Here is a 24,295-nt window from a genome sequence, read left to right as displayed (position 1 = left end):
GGGCAAAGAGCAGGCTGAGAGATGGCATGAAAGCAGGCTTGTACCTGTCATAGGGTTTAACACTGCAAGCTGCAAGGGAAAATATTGCCCAAGGCAACAACAAGCTACTTGGCTAGTGTGTTGAAATCCCAATTTTTTCCAGTCTTTATGAGAAGGGCACCTGAGGTGTGAGGTACCTCACCTGGGGCAGTGAGGATTTAGGTGAGGTGAGCATCTTGATTTGCACGCAACCCAGCCAAGATTTTCAAATGACAACTTTCACCTGCAGGTGGATTTCCAGAAACAGAAACGTGCAATCCTAATGCAGAAGCACTCTTAGTAACCCAACAGCAGCTTTCTATCTCAAATAATGGGGTAAAAATAAGGTGGTTTTAGGAAACATTGCTAGCTAGCAAGCTGACTGTTTTAGATGGCAGTGAAGCAAACAGAGCTTCCAGAACATGTTAATAAAATAGGTACATTCACTAATCTGAGCAATTCAAAGAAACTGCGACGCCGAAGCAAAAAACACTTGTAGTGAGAAGCCTCTATCAGAACAGTACATCTCAGCAGAGCAATCAAATCTGGAAGCATCTCAGGTAGGTGAAAAGCTGTTTTTTCTGCTAATGCATTATGAAAACATACCTTATTATCAGCACTTTCTGGAGCACGGAGATTGTTAGAAAGAGCAGTAATACTTAATACTTCCTTCTACAGTCAAAGATCTTCATTAGAGTGGATGGAGGATCAGACCATTCTTATTCACTAAAAGAAGAATGATCCTACAGGGTTTCATTTTATCCTTCACGTCTTTGACACGCAAATATTTCCATTGTCAAAAGCCATTTCCATTGTCAAAAAAAGAAAACAAATGAACAGAAAACAACCACAGCTTGCTTCTTTCACTCCAGAAGACAAATTACTGTAGTTGGTCCTGTGAGCAAATTTGGGCATGTAGGAGGATGCTTCAGCCTCTAAACGTGTGGACACTGAGGGGCCACTTCAGCATTGCAGGCTGTCATCTCCCCATTTCCTCAACCTACTGCTGGCAGTTGGAATTTTCCTCTGCAGGGTTCTTGGTGTCCCCTCCACACACACTCCATTGAACTCAGCAGGCAAATAAAACAATGAAGGTAAATAACATTTGTTTCTTTCGTTTCAGTTTTATGTATTTATTTTTAAACCACAACAAGAGGAATGAAGAGGATGAGGTGAACAGCTCTTGGACTGATATGCATGCCTCTGTGTAAGCTTCTCTCAAAATAAATGGCTTCTTTCTTCTACAGTCAAGACACAGGGTAGAAAAGTTTTATTTCCTGCAGTACCTGAGAGGGATGCTGAGGCAGGAGCAGGGAGCTGCACTAAAAATAGAGATCAAGATAGTATTTCTCAACAACTGCATGATACTCAGCACCTGGAAAGAAAAGTTCCGGCAAGATTGGCTCTAGAAGCAACTCTGGTTTATTTCTTATGCATACGATATCGTAATCTAAGATGTTTTATAGGCAAGACCTTGGAAAGAAATAGTAGTTCTGGGTTCTCAGGGATCGCCTGGTAATTATTTTGTACAGGTCAGTACATAATTAACTTCTGACTTTTGGCTCAAACTTCCCATGGAAGGAGCAATGTATTTTCTCTAGGGCTACAAGGCCTATGCTGCATCTTAATAGTTACCCTCCCGATACTACATAAATCATAATAGTGCCAAGCCCATGGAATGCAGCAGGACAGCTCACAGCTAAATTCAGGTGTCATTAATATAAAACACAAGACATTGAAAACTATTAATAAACCAGCAGCGATGGGGGGAAAACAACCATCCTTTCCTTTTCAATTCCTCTTTTTTCAGGGATTACTGCCTTAACCTGACTCACACATCTGGCACAGGAGCCAAACACACTCACAAGACGACCTGAATGCCTCACTCAACAAGCTCTTCACACAGCCTTCTACACGCATAAAATCTGTCATGCAGTCATCTAACCAAGGGCTTTGCACCACTTCCCAGGACTCCACAACCACAGATGGGCGATGACTAAACTTTCCATGGAGACTTTCCTCCGATGATAAACCAACACAGCCCCTAATCCTTTTGTCAATAAGTACATTGCCCAGGAGAATGAGGGTCAAGAACGATCTATATAAAAGCAGGGAAAGATGTAGGGTAGGGGTCTTCATATGTAAGACATTAAGCTAAAGTTTATATATGGCCTTACAAGAAGGGAAAGCATATCTGCATTGGTTGAAACACGACAGTCAGCAGACACTTTGAATGACAGCCTGCACAGCCTGTAGGGCAGGAGGAAGACAATGCAGCCTTTCTGTACAGGCCACTTCTATTTTGAACATCCTTCAACCTGAGGTGCAGCTCCCAATAAAGAAACATACAGAAACCAGGAGATAATTTTGTAGGGACATACCACACACGATGGAGTACCTCATAACCAATAAGCTCCAGCATAGAGACCATATACAGCTTTATTACTTTTTCTAACTAAAGCTCTGGTTCTAAGATTAGACCTCTCATTTTTTTAAACAAATTGAAAACGTTTTGTCACACGATACGGGGGTCTGAATTTCAGCCAAAAATCACTCACTCACCCTACAGATCCCTCACCTCCACTCTTAATGGCCTCTAACTTCACTCTGCAATTTTCTATGCAGAGGTCTCCACTGGATGTTTTCCACCAATCCACTGCATATCAAAACAGACCTCATCAAATGTCTTACCAATTCAATTTTAAACATTCTTTTGGAACTGTAGATAAAACAGATCTTTAAATTAGTTTGAGTGGATTCTCTTTCATCTGGATATCTTTTCAGCAAAATTCTTGACTAATCACTTTAGAAAACACTGCAGGAACATTCTAGGGTGTTATTTTACCAGTAATTGTGAAAGAAAATGCCACAGGCTCTTGAGCTTCTAGGAAATTTTTATTTAGTTGCACTGTCTTACATACAAATAGTTCACTACACACAGAAATAAACAGGATATGAATGTACTTCATAGAATTCTTTGTAAAATCCACTAAATTTACATTTCAGATCTGCTTTTCATTTTACAGCATCAGAAAGGCAAGCATTAGTACTGTAGCAATTTGAACCTCTGCCTTGAGAAACACAATGAAAATACTGGGGCCCTGTTTCTTCATTAGCTATACTCCACAGAACAAACTGGCAATAATGGATTTAGTATTCCCAACATACTCTGAGCATTCTTTACTGTCATGCTAGCCACTTCTTCACTGAAAATTCTGTAACATATTTGGGGAAAGAAGGCAGTGTGCATATTCTGTTTTCAACTTGAAGGAGCTTACCCTCATCTATGGGTTTAGTATCAGAATTTTAACAAAGGAAAGAAAAGAAACTGAACATGGTGTTGCTGTAAAACCCAGAGATGAAAATCAGACCATAAACAGAACCAACTTGCAGCTGTGAATGAGACTTTAGGTAAATTATTCAAATGGGGTCCATTTTCATTTAGTCACAGAGTGATTTCCACAGCCTTACGGCTTCTCCCTTCCTTTAAAATGATAACAGGGGACAACTATCAAAACCAAAATGAACTCACAGACTTCCAGGAGCACTGAAAGATTCATTGACATGCTTCAGAGGGAAAGAATCAGTGAGTAATCATTTGAAAGAAGAACAGACTCTAAAGGAATCTGGAGGAACAGGTACTCCCTGACTCTCACTAGAGAAAGAATGAAGAAAGAGGAGACACTTAGAAAGTGGTTTGTTTCCAGCCCGAAAAAGCTTGGATCTACTGACAGATGTATCTCCTGAATATATGTACACTCTTTTCTACAGGTGTGCATGCAGAGTAACAAGTTTAGCAAGTCAAAAGCATTCTGCACATTCCTCATAGCATCCTACCAAAAAGGCCTGATCTGCTCCAACTGCACAAGGGATCAGGAAGAGAGATACTGAAACAGGCTTACAGCTACGTGTGCGTTGCAGCCACTCCATTCCAGATCAGATTCAACCTTTCATCTGTAATTAATATATAGCAAATAAAAATGCAGTGATTTTTATTCATTTCAAGCCTCATTCTAACAAATAAAATTCTGAAAGCTTCAGATGCAGCAAATGAGCTTTTGGGAGAGAAAATAGACCGGGAGATGTTTTCTTAATAAGGTACAATCGCCTTATAAGACTGATCTAGTCCCCCTGACCTAGACTGATGAAAGGGATGAGTTGAAGTAACAAGAGAAGGCAAAAGAGTGATTTCACAAACTCTTTGCCATGTTCCTGTTTCCATTTCCCTCAACAGCTGCCATTCATTGCACTGCTAATATGGCTCAGTCTTGATTACAGTCATATCCTGCTCCTTGTTATCACCATTCGTAGAACAGCCAAACGTAACACTGAAGATTAGTATCTCTTATAGGAAACAAGCATTAGAAGCCAGTTATCCCTAAGCACTAATGAAAGCACAAAGGAAAACAGAAAAACCATCGGATGAACTGGATGGACTACAGAGGCCTCATTCATCAGTACCAACTGAAATGTTTGAATCACCAGAAGGAAGGATAACAATCAAATTCACCTGTAGTGAAGACAGAAACAAGACTGATGATAAAACAGTTAAGATTTCTGTTGTAGAACAAGCATCTACAGTCCCAACCATGCAACACAAGCAGCTTCATTTTTATTGAGGTAAGCCTAGAACTGCAGAGAACAAAGTCCCATCAGTTACTTACTGCAAAGGTGACACTCCACTGTCAGCAGCTGCAATGTTTAATAGCATCTTCTGAAGAAAAATTATCCACCAGTCACAGACCAGAAAGATGATGACACAGAAGTTTCCTGGACAACTTTATCCAGAATGAGTTCTACAGGATTGTTATTGTTCTTATTGGTCTGTTTCAAAATGCAGCAAAGTGAACACACAGCAGGTAATCCTGGCTTTGAAAGCCTCACTGAGATTATTATGGGTTAACTTTTATCCTGCTTGAATGAGTTCCACAAAGGAAAATCATTTTATAAATGCCTTTCAAAACCATTTGGAATCAACTTGAAAAATAAGAGATCTGGCAAGTAAGCCCTCCTAAACATCACAAAAACCCAGCAAAATCAAGCACAGAGCTAAAACCCAGCCTATGAACAAAGCAGGGAAAAATGTCTTGCCAACCAGTAGCATGAGGATCCTCGTAGAAGGGTTTCAGCAGGGGTCAGTTGCCTGTTTCTTGAATCAGCTTGATTAAGCCAGAGAATGGGAACTCCAAGGAGCAGGAGCCAGCCCTAACCACATACGTAAGTAGCAAATACAGGGCACTGTACCAAGACAAGCAAGTAACAATTGCCTTGGCACCAGGAGGACATAGAAGAGTATATAATGCAGAGGCAGACATTAGTCAAAACAAAAAAATAAAAATAAAACAGAAGAGACTCTGGATAACAGCAAAACATGTAATATGGGAAGTACAGGTACATATGGGGCCTCCATGAGAAGACATACAAAATTCACATCTCTTAAATTCACATCTCTTGATTTTCTTACCTGATCTAAATTGTCCGAATGCCTAGACATGCTTCAAAACATGTTGTAACTTTTTTTTTTTTGCCTTAGTTTCCCCAAACATCAGAAAAAGCAAATTCTTTTCTTTCTCTTCAGTAACAAGGAATGTTCAAGGACCAGCAGAAGAGTCCCCAGACCTAAACAAATCTCTCCAGTCTGCCATCTAACATCAGCAGGACAGAGGGCTGCAAAGCAGGTAAATTCTTCCCCTGGCAAAACAAAGAAAAAGAAAAAGAAAAAGAAAAAGAAAAAGAAAAAGAAAAAGAAAAAGAAAAAGAAAAAGAAAAAGAAAAAGAAAAAAGAAAAAAGAAAAAGAAAAAGAAAAAGAAAAAGAAAAAGAAAAAGAAAAAGAAAAAAGAAAAAAGAAAAAAGAAAAAAGAAAAAAGAAAAAAGAAAAAAAAAAGGAGTTTTGCTGCCTTCAGCAGGAACAGCTGTGAGGCATCGTTGTGTTACACACACAGACATCTGCTTTCTCAATCTTGTGCATAGCCACTCTACTCCCTAACCCAGGGCAGTGCAAGGAGAGCAGGTGGTTGGGAGAAAAGAAGGCAAGTCTGAATTCCTTTGTTATAAAGATGATATTTGCAACCAAAGGAGAAATCCCACAATCTGGTCATATCTTTCACAGAGCTGATTTCTAAGGGAAGAAGAGGTCTGATTAGCCTCAAGATTTAAGGCACAGCTGCCAAGAGATGTTTTTGCCTTCTGCCCTTGGTACTGCTTTCCAATAGAAAACACAGGGAAACACGATTTCCCTTGTAATCCGTGGGTCCTATTAGTGTTCCCTGTTTGGAGCTCCTCCTCTCGACTGTCAACACAGTGGGGGCTGGAAAAGAACAGTGACAAGAATTTTGCCCATGTGGGGATAAATATCAGTAAAGAAAGTACAGCAAGAAGCCAGCAAGCAGCAGGGAGAATGCTTCTGCACAGAACCACATCCCCAGGAGTAACCATGGACTGAAATCAGAGCCAGTTATTAATCTAAGTAGACACTGAGACCCAGTAGCTGGAGTAAATCAGATTAAACTCCTTCTCTTCAATAGATAGGAGCCAAGCATATTAATTTCTTCCCCCTTTCTTTTGAATGACAACCGAGGGGATATTTTTGTCTGTTAGCTATACAAACATACTAATTGGAAACAAATAGCAACTGGAGATCAAAAACATCAGGTTAATTTTGGCACTGAATAATGTCCTTTGTGATAAAACCAAATGTGAGGAGAAAGACTTGGGTAATTCCCAGCCTAGGGGTTATAGTACTGGTGATGCAAGCTGTCCATTTCACACATCCCCACCCCACCTCGAGGATGGAAAGATTCTTTGAACACATTGGAAATAAAGAAAAACAGCTAAAAAAGTGTTAGAAGTTACTCTTTCTTTTCCACAAGGAATTTTACGAAGCACAGGACAAGTCAACAAAGTAGGACTTAAAGAAGAAAAATCCCTACAATGGGATAAAACAGAAGGGAAAAAAATATCCTATGCTATGTAGGAGTGCTACATTTTTATTTAAATATTCAGAAATTAATGAGAAGCAAAGCAGAGTGGCTGACTTAAACTATGGCTGAGGAGCCCATTCCTCCCTCCCAAGCAACCACACTCAGCACCCTGAGAGAGCAGCAGGAGCCCAGGGTACTGGAGCTTTTATATGAAACTGCTAAATGCTCCTTACCTGCCCCAGCCTTGATGGCTCTGGTGCTTGCCAAACCTCTTTGAGAAACCTCATGCGAGAAGGAAAAAAAGACAAAAAAGACAAAAAAAAAAACAGCAGGAAGAAGAAAAACAACAGAGATGATCCTTAAAAGCCAACAGCAACACATAGCAACTGCAACTCAAGTAAATCTTCCACGAGATGGAGACTTAAGGCACGTTACGCTTGCCATGTCAAGGGAGATGATTTCAGAGACTTCTTAAAAAGACAGTGATTTGAGTTAAAAAAATGGAAATAAAACAAAACGTATCAGCGCTTTAAAGGTTAACATCCTCTGCTGAACAACATGCGTTTATCCAACCACATCCTAGAGTAGTTTTTTCAACCCTGAGACCAATGAGCACAGCTAAGAGGAGGGCCTTTGGATGGTGGAGAGGCTGAGTTACCCCCTCCTTTCTGCTTTGCCTCTTTTCCACCACCACCCCCTTTTTTTTTTTTTTTTTTTTTTTTTTTTTAGTTTAGTAAATTAATGCAGCAAGAAACTCCCAAGATCTGGCAAGCCCTAGAAGGGGAGAGAGGGCAGAGGGGAAATGAAATGCATTAGGAGGACACTGAGCCACTTCCTTCCCGAACGCAATGGGAGTGCTTCCCAAGAAACTTCCCCTTCACTCCCCTCCACTCTGGCCCTGAGCAATGGGACATCTTCCCTACAGCAGCAATAACTTATTCGGGAGGAAAATAACCCAGGAAGCTGGAATCAACAGCAGCCAAACGGTGAGCAGGAAAGCGACACGACCGGGACTGCAGCACAGCTTTACACTGACAAATTCCTCTGGATGTAATTAGGAAGACACCCTGGCAAGCAGCAGAGATTAAAGCCCCGGGTTGTTGAGGGTCGCCCCCCTCCCATCCAACCCCACCATCCCGATGGCAAATCTACACCCCCTGCATCTCTCCCACTCGCCAGCCTGATGTCCGGAGCGGGATCCCGCTGAAGGGAGATCTCAGTTCTGGAAGCCTGTTCCTCCGGCCCCGAGCAGCACTGCAGTGGCGGGGCACAGCGGAGAGGCGGGCCAAGCCAAGCCAAGGCAGCGCCGGAGCGGAGCGGAGCCGCCGGCAGATCCGCAGGCAGCCGCGGAGCGCCGATCACCGCCGCTGTCCAGGGTGCTGAGCCGCGCTCCCGCCGAGCGCTGTCCGCGGTGCTGAGCGTGGCCGCCCTCTCTGCTGCTGTCCGGGGTGTTGAGGGAGCCGCCCGGCCTTGCCCCCGGCTCAGCCCGTCTCGGGAGGGGTGGCTCGCTTCCCTCACCAATTCTCCCCAAGTGCCGGGCTACTTTATTGGCCAACCCCACCGGCCCACCCCTCGCGGAGTACAAAATAAACACCACAGCGAGAGCTGGAAAAATGTGCAACGTCAACGCGCTCGGAGTCTACGTGTGGGAGACGATCGTTTTCTTCAGGTAAGGCTCGGCTTTGCGGGAGGAGTGTGTGCACACCGGGCTGGACTTCTGTGCCCATCTTGAGATTGGGGCACAGACCCGGCACGGTCTCGGCCTTAAGACAGAAGCGTTACGCCATTCTCGAGCTGCTTTTTCCCCTCCTCTCTGTTACCCGAGATCAGCTATACTACCTCCTCGGGTTCGGGACTTTCTGTAGCTTTGAGAGTTTCTCTGTTTAATTAGCACTGCAATCTCGCTAACCGCAGTGCTGAAAACACCAACCCCGGCTGGTTGCAAAGTGACAACTAGTGGTGGATGGGAATGCTGCACTTGAATTTGCCCGGGTAAATATCCCCGCTTCACCCCCTCCCCATTCTGAGATTGCAGGTTCAGATGAGTTCCATGGGATGCTTTCTCTCCTCAGCTCTGTTATCTTGAGATATTGGGCTTTCCTTCCAAGCAGAACCCACCCTATTGCCCCAGCTTGCCTACATTCACTGAAAGCAAAGAAATAATAACTTCAACTTTGTTTTTCTTTCATGTTGTTTTTGATCACTTCACTTGTGGAATCTAATCAAAAGCAAGAGGGGTCAATGAGAGGGTTTTTTTGCAATTATATCTATCACTGAGTAGCTGTATTTTGACTTTGTTTTAGATGCATTCCATTACTCACTTAAGGAGCAAGGTAGCAGAAAGAGCTGTTTTACCCTTCAAGAATTGCTTCCACTCGACTCTCCTTGCAGTGCTTTTATTAACCAGATAAGGGAAAATACTGTAAGGGAGAAAACTCTTCCCATCTGCATGAATGGTGCAGCCTGCTGTATAGCAACTGATAAGTGCCAGATACATGCAACTGAAAGAAAAAACACCTTTCATGATCTGAACTATTCAGTCTTAGATTTCATTTCAGTTACACGACTCTTGCTTCTACATTTCTGACTTTTTTTCATTGTCTCATCTTACAGACATTATTTGTATGCATATCACTGGAGTAATACTTCTTATTTTATAAACAACACTAACATTCCTGCTGACACTGGACAGAGCTTTCTAGTTAGCACTCCCTTTCTTTAAGAACACCAAAGTGTTTCCAAACACAAAAATCAGGATGTCTCTACTTCTCTTGTAATTCCATAGGAAGTCAAAGACAGGATGTCTTAACAAAATTTGTCTGTTAAACCAAGAAAGAAGTTCTGGAAATAGCTGAAGGTATATTCACTCATACTTTCTTATTATTCACTTAAACCTTCTCGTATCACTTATCATTATTGGGAATATCTGAAAAGCAATGTGCAACACTTAGTATTTCAGAGCCATTCTTTCCTGTGTTATTTAGTCATAAGCATATAAGCAGCATTACAAAACACAGTGGGGTGAAATAAAAAGATGTGTATGTATGTACAATAGAAACTCTTGACTAACATACAACATTGAAACAGAGATGAAAAGCAAGGTTACATAGCACAAGTACTCAGGAATGGTCTTCAGAAAAGCTAGAAGACAAAAGGGGGAGGAAGGGGAGAGAAAAAAAAGAGTGCATTTCCAGGCTTGAGTTTCCTATGGCTGTAATATTAAAGCCGTATCTCCCTGAACTGCCTGCACAAATGAATTGGTACGCATTTGTCTTGCCAATCCTGTTTTATGATGCACACTGTTATGCATCACACTACACATCTGAGGACCTACAGGTTCTCAGCTCATCAGTTAAAGTCTCAGACATTCAAAAATCTCGGTAAAACAGTACATTCAGGTTCTAATGTAAATGTTTACACTGTTATAAATAATATATATGCACACTTATATACATATAGTGTACATTTGATTATGACATATTGCATATAAAAGGTATGCAAGATGAAGCCATCTTTGAATATCAAAGGTATGCAATATCAAGTCAAGTATTCTTGAAATAAATACTTAAGAAAATTCGAAAGTGTTTAACTGCAGGAAGTCATGACACCAAATTGTTCTCTGTACTGCAGTCATTTTCCAAACAAGAACCGATTCAACAATTCCTGCTTGAAATCGACTCTCAACAGTGCTTTTCTTCCCACCCTCCACCCCCCTTCATGTTATGCCTTCCATTTATTGCAGGCCAAAAATCTACCAGCCTTTCTAGTCTGGGAATAACTTTGCTATTTCAGCTTCAGTAAGAAAAGTTTATTCATTAAGAGTCATTCATAAACTTAGCATGCCAATTACTCAAGCGCTCAGTCGTGCATAATGTTAAAAAAACACACCAACAACACACATACAAAATGATAATCCAATAATCCATAGCAGAAGTATACATTGCTTGAAATTACAGAGCGTACTACTTCTTTGACAGCCTGTTGAAAATATTCTGGAAAGAAAATCCATGGTAATATATACACTACAAGGAATGAAAGAAAAATCCAAAGTCCCAAAGGAAAATGCAACAGAGCCAATACAAGAAGCAAGACTAGATCTGTAGCTTAACAAAAGTGTCCTTTGCCAGCCTTTTAAAAAACAAGACCCCGTGGGAAAGAGTAGCAGCTGGTGTGTGAACACAAACATCATGGTATTGCCAATGTAATATTTGTTTCTGCTACAGCCAGGGTGTTTTAGAAAGAATTTGCCATCAGCAGTTCATTCCAACATGCCTTTCTTTATGGAGAGCATTTCCTCTTTTGCTACCTTTCTTCCCAGGCTGCAGCCACTTAGCTATGACTAAGACATTTACTGAGAACCTGGGTAGACAGATAGGGATGGAAGCTGGGTTGGAGTGGGAGGAGAAACGGGTCTTCTGACAGTCAGACTGCTTTATCAATTCTTACTTACACATCTCTGGAAGACAAAATACTATTTCTTGAAAATAATAATGGACTGGACAGTATTTACACAGGTTCTTCCATATGCCTTCCTATCTCTGGAGATTCTCCCAAAGTCTAACTACGTACACGACATCTCTGTACCCCAGTTCAGTTGGGAATTCCTTCACGTAGAGAAAAACACTGCCCATGCCCCATGATGATATTGCCTGAACTTTTTGCTTTATGATAGCTTTCTAATGGCTGTAGTGATCCAGAAACACTGTTGCAGGTGCCTGAGGATTGGGAGATAAAAGAGAGTCTAAGGTTTGCTTTTTACCCAAGTGGACACTGTTCTGCGAGGCTCTGAGGTGGTTTGTGCCTCATTCTCATCTTAATCACTCTTCTGCATGTCAGGAACCAGAAGCATGACCTTCATCTAACCAAAATGAGTTAGCTCCTTCTGAACAGGGACTTATCAGCTAACAGGAGTGATTTAAGCCAACTGCTCTGAGTGATACAGAGGCTCAGACACTATTGGATTCCACTACTAGGCTTTTCCTACTCCCTCTGATCAGTAACAGAGCTCTTCAATTTCATCTTTCATAATAAGAAGATACTATTGTGATGCTATTCTTAACTTCAGAAGAAAAAAAAATTTTGCTTTTCACAAAATAGACTTTCCAGTAAAATAGGTAATTTGAGATCTCCTGATTTCAGCTCCTTGAAAATGCAACAAAATGGAAGGCAGGGGAAAGAAAAGGGCAGTATGTATGCTTTTCCAAACCTTCTGCTATACCTCTGCAGTGCTAGATAGCATTGCAGAAATACCTGTAACCGAAACATTAACCAGAGACCGACAGAACTGCAAGCTAAGCAACGTAACAAACATTGTCAGTAGATAAAGAGTGGTTTACTTACACTAAAATCTCCTAGAAGTTGTGCTTTTGACCTGTTGTGCCTCTTCTCTGAGGCTGGTAGCTCCTCCATGAAATAAAAATGATTTCGCAGAGCCTTAGACTAGGCAGCTCTAAGGATATTCTTTAGCTTCTTCGATCTGCAACCTGTGACAGCCCCATTAGAGACCCTGCTTAAACAGTTACCGATTTAAGATTGGAAAGCATGATGAGGTAGACAATTCTACCTAGAAGACCTTTTGAATCATCCAACAAAAGAAGATAAATTTGCTGTCATCTCACAGCAGATGCAAAATATTTGGGACTCTGTCTTCTACAGGGATTTTATGCACACTTCCATCCATTCATAACAATTCACTCGCAATTTAGGTAAGATGAATTAAAATATGTAAAACACTTTCTAACTTGCAGCCATCTAAACAGCTGGCTTAAAGAACCCAAGACCTACTCTCAGCGCAAAAGAAAGGCTCCATGTGAGAACAGAAGCTTTCTGCTTTTACAATGGATGCAATGAGCAGCAGAATAGTAGATAAGCAAGGGGATTAACAAACACATCACCAAAAAAGCTGCTGTCTCGCATGCATCAACAAAATATCTACAACTCTGGGGCACTGGTGCTGTGCAGAATTCAGATTATGTGGACCAGCTGTCCACTCCTACTTCTGATGAACATTGCACTACTCTGCACAGAGTCTCAATAGCAGAACACATATTTACTCTTCAAATACATCATGGGAGCTGCTTCTGGAAAGAGAGCTATATGCAAAGGGAATAGTACACATTGGGGTGTTCCATCACACAAACTTTCTACAAAGAATTCCTTTAAGAACAAAGCTTTGGGCATGTGATTTTGGCCTTCCTCTTACTCCTCTCAAGAGGTGTTGGAGACACCTTATATAGAGCAAGTCAGTAAAGGGCCTTTGACTCTGTTTCAAGTGTCTCAGATTTGCTATCAGAGACTAAAGGCTAACTCCTTCTTCCTGCTACCTACCAAGTGACTCAAGGCAGAAAGGAAAGCACTTGTAAGCAGCAGCACGCTTATCTCAGCACGTTAGTGAGATGAATCTCATTAGCCAACAGACCCTTAGAAGACAACCTGAGCAGAAAAGGATTCCAGCATCTGAATTAGGATTTCAATCAGTGTCCAGAATTAAATTACTTCATTATCCCAACACTGACCAACAAACATCTGTGATAGAAAACCAGCAAAGAAGTCTGTTTTCTTTTTATTCTAACAATACAGGTGAAAAGAGCTCTCCAAATTTCAGTATTAAGAACACGATGTCAGACCACCTACTGAATATAACTGCTATTTAGTTACTGATGAAACAGAAAAGGTTTTAAGAAATAAATCATGCTTTAAAATCACAACATCTAAGTACGTCAAATGACCAGAGTCCATCCACAGAGCTTCACTTGCTCATTTTCTTTTATCTCCAGAGTTTCTCTGAGAATGCTGGAGTGACTAGCATTAAGATAGATAGAAATCAAAAGGAACTACCAGCTTATTTTGTCTGTATCATTTCTTCTTGTTGTGGCACATTATATCAGGGCATCTCTTTTTCCAGTAAATTACCTTTTTGGTTTGGCCATTGTCTTGCATACTTTCTATTGACCTTTGTGCCCATCAGCAAAGGCAGAATGATTTCCATTCTTACAAAGAGTATGGTTACACTTGCACACTCCACACTACCTTTAGAGAAAAATGGTTGATTCTGTTCTGACATAAGACACACTAACAAAAAGAATAATAGTTTCTGCATATCCTCCCCACCATGTTTTGATTCACCAGACCTGACAAAAAAAAAAAAACAAACAACAAAATTCAAATGCTTTTGAGAACCTCATTTTGGAGGAAGACGGAAAGCTGCTAACATCAGTAGTCCTGGGATAAATGGAGCACAGAGAAAGCAGTGAGATGTGCTCTGATGCGAGGAACAGGAAGAATCATTAGCAGCCATGAGCTTCATCACCATGCTGTCTGGCTGCTGCCTTCTAACCTACTTGCACAGCTCAGAAAAGAGCAACTTCTCCATTACACTCAACCTTAAATATTGCTTACTCAACAGGTCACTTTTCCTGCAAAGCAGCAAAAATGAATTTACCTGTCCTCTCTTTCCTCTTCCTTTCCCCAAATTATCCAAACAGTTTACTTTTGCATTTGCAAAGCCAAATAACAGAGGGCATTTCCCCAGAGGGGGAAAATTTACATCAGTATCTCTTAACTATGATGACTACAGGATACAAAATAATACAGCTCCCATAACCTCTTGGGAATCTGCCAATTTGCTGTAGCTGATCTGGTCTTGGAGGTCTGCATGCTTTGATCTCAGTAGTGCTACAGATTAGATATAAACCTCCCAGCTGCTACTAAACCTCTATAGATACTTCAGGAAGCCAATGCTCTAAAAATGAAGGGAGAGAAACGGAGCTTTTGTGCCTCTCAGTAGGGCCTAAGCACAGAAAAATCTCGCAGAGAACAGAAATAGATGGAGACAGATGCACCCATCATTTACGCGTGCTGAGCACACCCCATTATGCAGACAATTATTTCATCCATATAATGCACCATGGTAAGCTGCTGATTTGGGGACTGCACCACATCTGGCTGCTACATAGACACAGTTGGCATTCTGTAAATACATCTCTGTTGGATTTAAGTTCTAGCTGAGAAAAACAGGAGAAATCTTAATTTAACAAACCCCACGATTTTGAGAGGGAAGGGGAAAACAAAAGTGTTCTGCACCTGCTTTCCTTTTGATTTCTCCTTTTACCATCTTTCCACCCTGGCTCACAGCTCACTAATGGAGAAAAAAAAAAAAAAAAAAAAAAAGGGAAACAAATGCCTTAGCAGACAGTCAAGGAACTCTATTGTTTTTATCAGTGCCTCATTGTAGGGTGGGCAAAAAGGGGGGGAAAGCCACTAAGAGGTTGCCAAGACAAGGAGTGTCGCATGCACAGAACAGCAGGGCTTGCAGTGCAATCAATCATCGCATGTGCTGCCTTCAGCTGAACGCCCACAGCAGCTCCCAACACGCCTGCCCTCCGACCACGCAAGCCAGAATGCGGATCCTGTCCCCCAGCCCAGGCAGGGCTGAAGCAAACAAACACACAAATCAATGTGTAACAGCTGAGATCAATGGTGGATCGGACCGCTATCACACACCTCTGTTTCAGCAGTGAGTTCAGTGAGCCAGAAATAGGGCAAGAAATCCAATAGAATCCATCAGTTATCCTCTCTATTCAATTTCATTGGAAGCTTTGTTTGTTTTTTTCATTTTGCATGATATGGGTAAAAAGATGCTTTGCGTAAAGCCCCAAGGAGCCCAAGCACCTCCTTCCCCCTCTTACTGAGGAGGCATAAACCTGAAAGCATATAAGGGTCAGCTGCTATCAGCAGTGTTTAAAACAATTCTTAGTGCTAAATGTCCCTATTGGTGCCAAGAACACCTATGTAAGATGGGTAGAAGTCTAGCCATCATAGTAAGATCTATGCAACACACACATTAGTACAGCTGGGAGCAGGAAAGTAAGATGCTCTGAATTCTAAGGTGAGGCAGCTTTCTCTTATCTTGTAAGAATTGCAAAGAAAGAGTGTAGACGACAAAGTGACTTGTCATGGGTTATCCTTACAATCTTGTCTCCCTGTTGACTCCCACTTCTTTTCTCCTATAGAAATTCTGCTGAGCCAGGCAACCACTCCTGGCGTACCCCAAACACAAAGAGATCATGTTCCTGCAACAAACCTCTCAAGATCTGATGTACAAATTAAAATGCACGCACCCCACCCCTTTTGTTGCCCCTCACAGCTGTGAACCACAAGTGTCCTCCAGCTTCCAGCCCCGTCCATCACACCATGATACAGGGCTGTGTGTTTAGAAACCAGCTGCTGACAAAGTACAAACTCCATCAAACATAGCTTGCTCTACTGCACCAATATGGACCCTGCAGCATTGTCAGGGCTGAAACCATGGGGTTTTTTGGTCAGGGAGCTGAAGAACCCAGTCAGAGAGTGGCCAGGAAGGAAGAAGAGCCCACCTGGGCTGGGGTCCCAGAGCTTAGCCATTTGGTCCAGAAGTCACATTTCATTATAGATCATTAATAAGCCGATAAAATACACCAGAAATCAAAGATGGCACAGCAGAAAACTGTATCTCTTGCTGCCCTTATAAGGCGGGGCATTTGCCTTGTGTATGCATCCCCAAAGATACGCCAACCAAACCACACTATGCCTACAATGCTTCTGGACAAAACAACAATTTGTTCTATCAGAAAGAGACAAAATGAGTCCTCTTCCCTTACACAATATAAGATACGTACATCAGAGAACACGAGCTGTACTGCAGGGACCACAGTTTTGTAGGTAGGTCGCATGTAAGCTCAGGTTTCTCCAGCGAAGGATCTGTAATTAAGTTTCAGAAAATAAACCCCCCCCGAAACTCAGCACTGAATGTTAAAGCCTTTTTAAAAGGCTTCTATTCATACCACCTCCAATTTATTATAAATGAAAAAGGCGCTTGCAACATTCTCTCTCGCTCACAACAAGCAGCATAAAGCCTTAAACTACAACTAATTTTTAACAGGCTGCCATAGCAAAGGATTTGAACTGATGGAAACGCGGCTGATAGCTTAACTGCAGAGCTATAGATAGAAGAGCACCCGCGACTTCTCGTAATTCTCTGACACTTGTCTGGTCTGTGATCTAAAACCTTCTGACGTCAGTAGAGGTTCCCACTGCAGCTCTCCATCCTCACGTTAAATCAAGAACGCATCAACAAAGAGCGTATTACCACCTGGAATGTGAAATCTTTTCTTGTGGAGACGTTTCTCTTCTTTATTCACCACATTCGGGAAGGTGGTTTATACATAGCTTTATACATCTGACTAGTCCCCTTGACTTTAAAGGGAATATTCCGTGTGTATGAGGATAGACACATGCTTTTGTCTTCACAGGGTCTTTTTTCCTTTGTTTTTCTATGAAACTGCAATTAAAAGTCTTTTTTTAAACCCTTCAGGATAAGCACATGTAAAATTCAGTGCTGGTGTTTGCTGGATTTATTTCACATTGTTAAAATCCGAGCACTGACTTGTGATCCTCCACTCTCTATGAGGTATGTTTCCAACTCTGTCTCAATGGTTTGGGTTTATATATTTCCAGAAAGTCAGTACTTATGCTCTAAGTGATGCGCTGTCTTCTGGAGGAGATTTTAGTTGAGAACATCACCAGAGAGAATGGCTCTGATTTCAAAAGGATGAGTTTAATGTTCTCCTTGAGGGAGAAGGAAAAAAAAAAAACAAGAACAAAAACAAAAAACCCACCCCAACCTCCATGAAGCAGTATAAAGAAGAAAACAGGCTTAGTTTCAAATACTAGCCCCTGAAAGCTTAATCTGTAATAAACGAATGAGATCAAAGGCTGAAAGAACCTTCCCTGATAGCTGCCTGTGGCACATCTGGATGCCATGGGAGAGCAGGGAGAGCAGTGCTGCAAAGGTGAAGGGGCAGAGGTTCTGTGACGTGCAGAAGGAACTGTGACAGCGCGAGAGACTTAGAACAGCAGCCCTTGAAGAGCAGGGATCTTGCATGCAACTGAACACTGCTACCATGCAAACATTCGTACTCACTGAGCTCTTTCCATCTCAACTCTGTACAGCACAGATTTCTTTTGCCCCCTAGCTGGTTGCATAGTCATTTATTATTTTTTATTATTATTGCTCTGTCCAGGCAGTGTCAGCAATTGTTCCAAGTGCTGGTGTCTTTCCATAGAGTTAATCAGAGTAATTGGGATGCTTTATAGTTCCAGACAGGATGTTTTGCCATATGGGGTAGGAGCCATGGGCTGCAGGAAAGGAGCAGTGGAATACGTAGACGTATGAATGCTGCAGTCTGACAAAGATTCTCTGGCTCCACTGAAGTTGTCGCAGATTCCCTTGGCTGGGAATGATCATCAAGGGTTAATTTGCTGAAGGCTGTGGAAAAGCAACTCCCAGCTCCTCTGCTCGTCTACAGCTACAGAGACAAATGGTAAAGCAGCGTGTGGGACCTTTAACCCAGAGGATCCCTAAACACTCACAAAACTTTAACTGATTGTATCCTGCGGCTACTGCAATGCAGCTACTTCTGGTGCAAGAGCTGGAATTGGTCTAAACAGCTCACAGCAACCGAGTACAACCACCCAGGACAGAGAGCAATATTTCACAAGCTTCCTCTCCCTTTTCTGCCTTTCTCTTTCCTCTGTGAAAAATGATATTAAATAAATAATAACCGAGCAGATCACTGCATAGCTTACTGCCCACTTCTTTTTCAGGGTGAAACATCTTCTCATATTCCATATCTTACCAGCCTCGCTGCACACTAATATCTTTCTGTCCTGTCCCATGCTTCTATTGCACAGAGGTTCTCAAATAGCAGTCCCCCTCCTCTCAGGAAGCCAAAACACAATAAAGTCCCAATTCTTCTCCTCTCCATCCCTCCCCCCCCCCCCCCCCCCCCCCCCCCGAACTGTTGCAGTACACCCCACATCTGTACTGCATTGCCTCTAACCTCCAGCAGCTGAGCTTGGCCACATAGATTGCAATTAGCACACCTGTAATACTCAGAGTTCCTTCAGCTCTGCACCCCATCACACCAAAACCCAGCACCAGGGCTCATGGGCTCATTGCTTCCCCCACGTCTCCTCTCCTTCCATCCTGTCCGCCTCTACTGATGCAGACCAGAAATTCGGAGGCAACGTGACAGAAAAAAACATGCAGAAAATGAGATTCATCCTTTTTAATTGAATTGTATATCAATATTGATTGTGCTATTCATTTTGATAGTAAATCTAATTATTTTTAAAAAGTCAGCTTGCAGTCTCTGGCAAGCACTCCCAGGCCAGTGTCTGGCAGCATTTCCCTCAAGATAACACATCAATGTGCAGTCAGAAATAGCAGTCTGGGTGCGGGTTTTAGGGCTGCCGCTTCCACCCCTTGCCGGGAAAGATCTCATCTATCTGTCTGTCTGTCTGTCCTTCCCCCCTCCCTCCAGCTGCTGAGGAAAAAAGAAGTAGCCCCAGAGGCACGCTGAATGCAGGTTGGGCTGTGCTGGGCTCCAGCTGATGAGGTCTCAGAGGTGGGGAGACAGCTCAGGAAGCCCAGGGGAGCAGAGTGGGATGGAAAGCGCTGGTGGCCGTGCTGGTGCCTGGCCTGACGGAGCTCCTGCAAAGCCCCTTCCCACGGGAGAGTTGCCATGGGTACGGCAGCTCTCACTAGTTAATCATGGACAAGGCACTGCATTGCTGTGCCCAACAGCCTGGCGTTCTCCTTGCGCCTGTGGCTCTCCGCAGCGCCTGCTGGAGTCCATAAAACCTCTGAGTTGCTGCTCCATGATGCAGGTGTAAGTTGTTGGCCCTTCTGCAGCACCTGATCTGAGCACCCACTGCTTCCAGGTGTCATCAGGACTACCTGAGTTTTCTTTTCAAGACTAAACGCATCCAAACTGCGCCACCAGCATCCTTCTGCCTTTCCACTTCCAATGCACAGAATAGTGAGGGGCTGCTGCTTTTCCACCTCACCCCCAGCTTCTTCAGCTGCAATGCTGGGATCGCTCAGATTCAGCAGACTGCATTAACTTAAGCACTTTACGAGGAAATTACTTGGAATTCAAATCCCAAGAGAACAGTTTCCACCAGGAGCTTAGCTGGCCCAACTCAGCTACTTTGGCTTACAGAAGGGGGACACTGTTTGCATGTAAAGTGGCCAAAAAAACTAAAAAGAGGGAAAAAAAAAGACACCTGCAAAGGCACACAGCATGCCAGCAGACAGGTGCTGTGCTTTATCATCTCAGTGCACGGTGTAGCTGTCACTGGTGCAGCCTGTCTGTTCCACTCTTTTTCTTCTTTGATGCCTAGGATAGGGATTGTTTCTTCTTCATCATGAATAACCCCCCTCATCCTCATCCAGGAGGAAGGAAAAATAGCTGTCTTCATCCCAGTGCTCACAATCAAATCAAACAATCCTCCCAGGGACAAACTGGGATGCTCTCCAGCCTGGGAAGATGCTTGTGGAGGTATCAGTACTGCAGGGCCGAAGCACAGCCAGCTCCATGCACATCCAAGTGAACAAGGCAAAGGCTGAGACCCAAAGCTGTGCAGCTGCAGCAGCGGTGCTGCTGTGTCAGAGCTAACGAGCACGGACAGCAATTTCCTTCTGCTGCATCCCAAACCCCTCCAGTCACAGTTACAGGATGTGCCATGAAATTTGTATTATGAAGGAAATATTTCAGACTGAAATCTATCTGTACTGAGTTACTCCAGTAGTGCCTAGACCTAAATCTGCAGTAGCTGAAGATACGAGTAATGCCTATGAGAGCTGCATTGTATCCTGAAGGCCCTAAACCAGAGGCAAGCGTAGGATGTGGGAAACAAACTGAAGTTTGGGGTAAGCAATCGGGTATCTTCCTTTCCAACAACCTGCAGAGAGAGTCCAACCAGAGCAATAAACCCAGAGCTGCTCCCCTGAACCACAGATGTTGCACCTTTTACCCTCACAGACATCTGATCCTTCCACTGTTCTCAGTGATACATTTCCTCTGCAAACACTTGTTTTGCAATAGTTTGTGCTTTTGCTGCCAGACGGTCTTTTGGTTTTTTTCCCCCCACTCAGAATTAAAGATTAACAATTAAATTATTTGACAGGGGAATAGAGGCCCTGTGCTAATTAAATTCCTTGGTCTCTCCTCTTTGCAGAAGGAAAAAAAAAAAGATAGCTCTCAGTATCAGCATTCAACCAGAACAGGGCAATGTGTGATGTCGGAATTAATTAGATGGGCGGCCATGGGCACAGTGAAAAAACAAAAAAGAAAGAAAAAGATTAAAATATTTCATGAGGGACATATAAATGTTGGGGGGAAAGAAGGAAACAGCCAACCAGGGAGCTGAGCAAACTGACACGCCAGACTGCAGCAGGCCCACCTTCTAAGCCAAATATCTGTTTATAAGAATATTTCATCTGTTTAGCCGAAACAATAACGCAGAGAGACAAAGCAAACACTGCTTGCGTAGGCTGGGAGAAACCAGGAGCAGGTTTCCTGCAGAGCTTGACTGCTCCATTTTAAGGAATGCAATCCTTCAATGCCCTGAGCAGCTCAGTGGTGCAATCACCAGATTCCACCCTTCTGTTGCCTGCTGTTGGGGGCTGCTCACACGCCAGCACCGATACCACAAGCACCGTCCCCGTGATGCAACCCTTTCTGTTGTTGTTACTGTGGTGATTGCGTGATGGCACTTTCTCAGCCAGATTCACTAGGGATTGCACCACTGTAAATAAGATTATCTGCTGTTTGGCTGCTGATAAAATGCACCGAGGCACTCAGCTCAGGCAAAACTCCTGCACTGATGCAAGCTTCTCCCTCTGTGTTTTTGCTTTCTTTTGCCTCTTTTTGTTTATGCAGAGAGTAATTTTTTTTTCTCTCTGAACACAAGAACCCACCCTAAAGTTCCAGTTCTCTTTCATCATCAGTAACTTCCTAATCACTGAGATTTCCATCTCCTCATCTCAGACAGGCCAGGAGATGATCAGTCCTAGGGGACTTCCAATGGCGCTTCCGCATGAACTAACAGACAGAGAAAACCCCAGAAAGCTCCCATGGGAGAACCTGGCCAGGACAGATCTGGAGGAGAACAGAACTGAAGGCTTTTCTGAGCTGCTCTGAAGGTTGTAAATCCCAACTGTCACACCCAGAGTGAAAATTCCAGGGCTACATTATATACATCTCATCTCTACAAAAGATGGTGGGGTGGGCCAGCCTCTGTTTTATATCATTATGGCTGATCTAGAATGTAGATGCACCTATCTGCTGCTGGAAATGTTTTGTTAGCTCCTCATCCTTTATTGTCAAGTCTGAGGGGAAATTGTTATCCCTAGTTTTAGGAAAACGTTAAGTAAACAGACACAAACAGGACAAAACTCAGGACTTATCATTCCTAGGTCACTGCGGTACAACACACAAGTCAACAGAGCTCCTAAAACAAACACCAGGAGGCACAGAACCATTCCTGGCAGTTCCAGCACATCCCCAGTGGTGCTCACAGAAACTGCTCTTGAGGACGTGCACAAAGCTGCAAAAAGCAGTGGGGCTATGAGAGAGTGAGTGATCCTCACTTAGGCATCAAATTTATTAGACATATACTTCCATGCAGTAAATGAGCCTGTGAAATTAATTCTGCTTGCAGAAAGAATCAGAAAATGGCACCCAAGAAGCACCAGCAGACTTGTTCATTTGAAGCAGTGTCAACACATTCAGCATGGGCTCTCACACTGAGTTTACAGAAGAGCTGAACACCCCTTCCTGCGCTCCTCCACCTCATTTCTTTTTTAAACAAATGCCAGGGGAACTGCAGGTTTTAATTATTTTTTTGCACTTAAAGGTTACTCTCTCTTCCTGCTCCCCACCCCCATTTTTTCCACTTCCATCATTCCTCCAGCCTGGAGTTAACGAGAAGAAATCAGTGTATTGCACTATCTGGCATCTTGTTGCTGAAGTGGCAGGACTTTTTGGTTACCAAGTCATTTGCTGCTTAATTGAAATCTTTTCTCTGGACTCATTGCCATGCAGGCACTCTATCGGAATGCAGCTTTCAAGCCCAGTATTGATCCACCTCCCACTCCCAGCTTTCCTCCTATATGCTTGCAAATCAATTGCACCAGTTTGTTTTCTTTCTTCAAAAAAAAAAAGTAAAATAAAATAAAACAATCACCCACTCCACAACCCCCATTTATCCCTGGAACACATTGCTTGGGCTTTGCTTCAGCCCTTAGAGCAGAGATGGGGGCAAGAAATGTCATGTGGCCATTGTAAAATCTAGATCCCCACTTTGTGACACCAACTCCCAGCACAAGTGTGCAACAGCTAAGTTCAGATAAGGTTCAGTCTGGGAATAAGCTGTGAAGACACAAGGGTAAATGACATCCTAGCTTTAGACCCTCACTGGAAATTGTCTGGAATTTATCTCCCTTTGTAGCAGAGAAGAGTGAAAAGGGTTGGAGAACCCTAACAGTAGCAGCTTGCAAGAAGTCAGCCTGCATTTGTGGGTTGGCAAGTCATCATCTGCTAATACTGGAAAAGAGAGCCAGTGCAACACATGTTACTACTGACATCCAATTTAGAACTTGCTGGTTCAAAATGCTCTTGTCAAGGCTCACATAGAAAACATTTGCGTCCTGAGCCTCAGCTCGTTGGCGTTGTACCAATAGGTCTGAGAGCTGAGTCACATTAATGCCACACACAGAAACTATCTCCAAATTCTGCAGTCTCCTCAGTGTTTTCACCTCAGAAAACACAAAACTTCCCAAAGCGATTCTCTCATGCTGCAAGAGGACTAGAGGATGATGCAGCTTACTACCTGTGCCTGTTGTAAACATGCTTAGGCCTCTCAGCTGCTCAGCCACAGCAGTTCCCAAACAGCTCTTATACTTAAAAAGCAGGAACTGAAGAGGATGAAACAGTGAACTGCACTTCCTACAGAGCAGCTCTCTGACTTATTATGTACATGCATTGCAATACCTCCTGTAGGCTTCAGCCAGCAGTAGGCATCTGAACCCACAAGCAGAGACAAATCTTGTCTTAACAGCTGGCGAGTCACTTGTTGTTTTTGTTGTTATTTGGTTAGTTGGAGTTTTACTTGTTTGTCTGATAATCTGGATGATTTTACACCACAGCTTCAGCCTGGGAAGAGATCTGTGTTTGCATAGATGCCATATATCCACAGGGCAGGAACCAAATGGTGTCTATTCCTGCCTTGGAAGTCGAACCTTCCAGCAAGACCGAGGACAGACATCTCATACCAGGGGCTACTTGTTCCTGCACAGGAGACCTCCTAAGCCAAAATCACCACCTTTCAGGTCCTGAAGGCTCCCATTTAGTCTGAAGACACACAGGCAGCCTCCATCAGGCTTCTAGAGGGAAAGATTTTCACCTTTGAGATATAAATTACTAGCTTCTGTCTTTCTGCTCTAGAACCATATAACTTCCCAAAAGATTTC

The 24,295-nt window shown here is 43.0% G+C and overlaps 1 protein-coding gene across 1 annotated transcript in view; it reads left to right on the top strand.

Annotated features, from left to right (window-relative positions):
* Positions 1 to 8,380: 8,380 nt before the first annotated feature.
* GLRA1 (glycine receptor alpha 1) overlaps positions 8,381 to 24,295 on the top strand; it is a 36,818-nt gene continuing 20,903 nt past the window's right edge. The window contains exon 1 of the mRNA XM_052684699.1: positions 8,381 to 8,608. Within this exon, the coding sequence (XP_052540659.1) occupies positions 8,553 to 8,608 (56 nt within the window). The 5' untranslated portion in view covers positions 8,381 to 8,552. The remainder of the gene's footprint in view (positions 8,609 to 24,295) is intronic.

Source organism: Tympanuchus pallidicinctus, unplaced genomic scaffold (genome assembly GCF_026119805.1).
Source record: "Tympanuchus pallidicinctus isolate F22 unplaced genomic scaffold, pur_lepc_1.0 scaffold21, whole genome shotgun sequence".
Lineage (NCBI taxonomy): Eukaryota > Metazoa > Chordata > Aves > Galliformes > Phasianidae > Tympanuchus > Tympanuchus pallidicinctus.
This window is presented reverse-complemented; position numbering and strand designations above follow the sequence as displayed.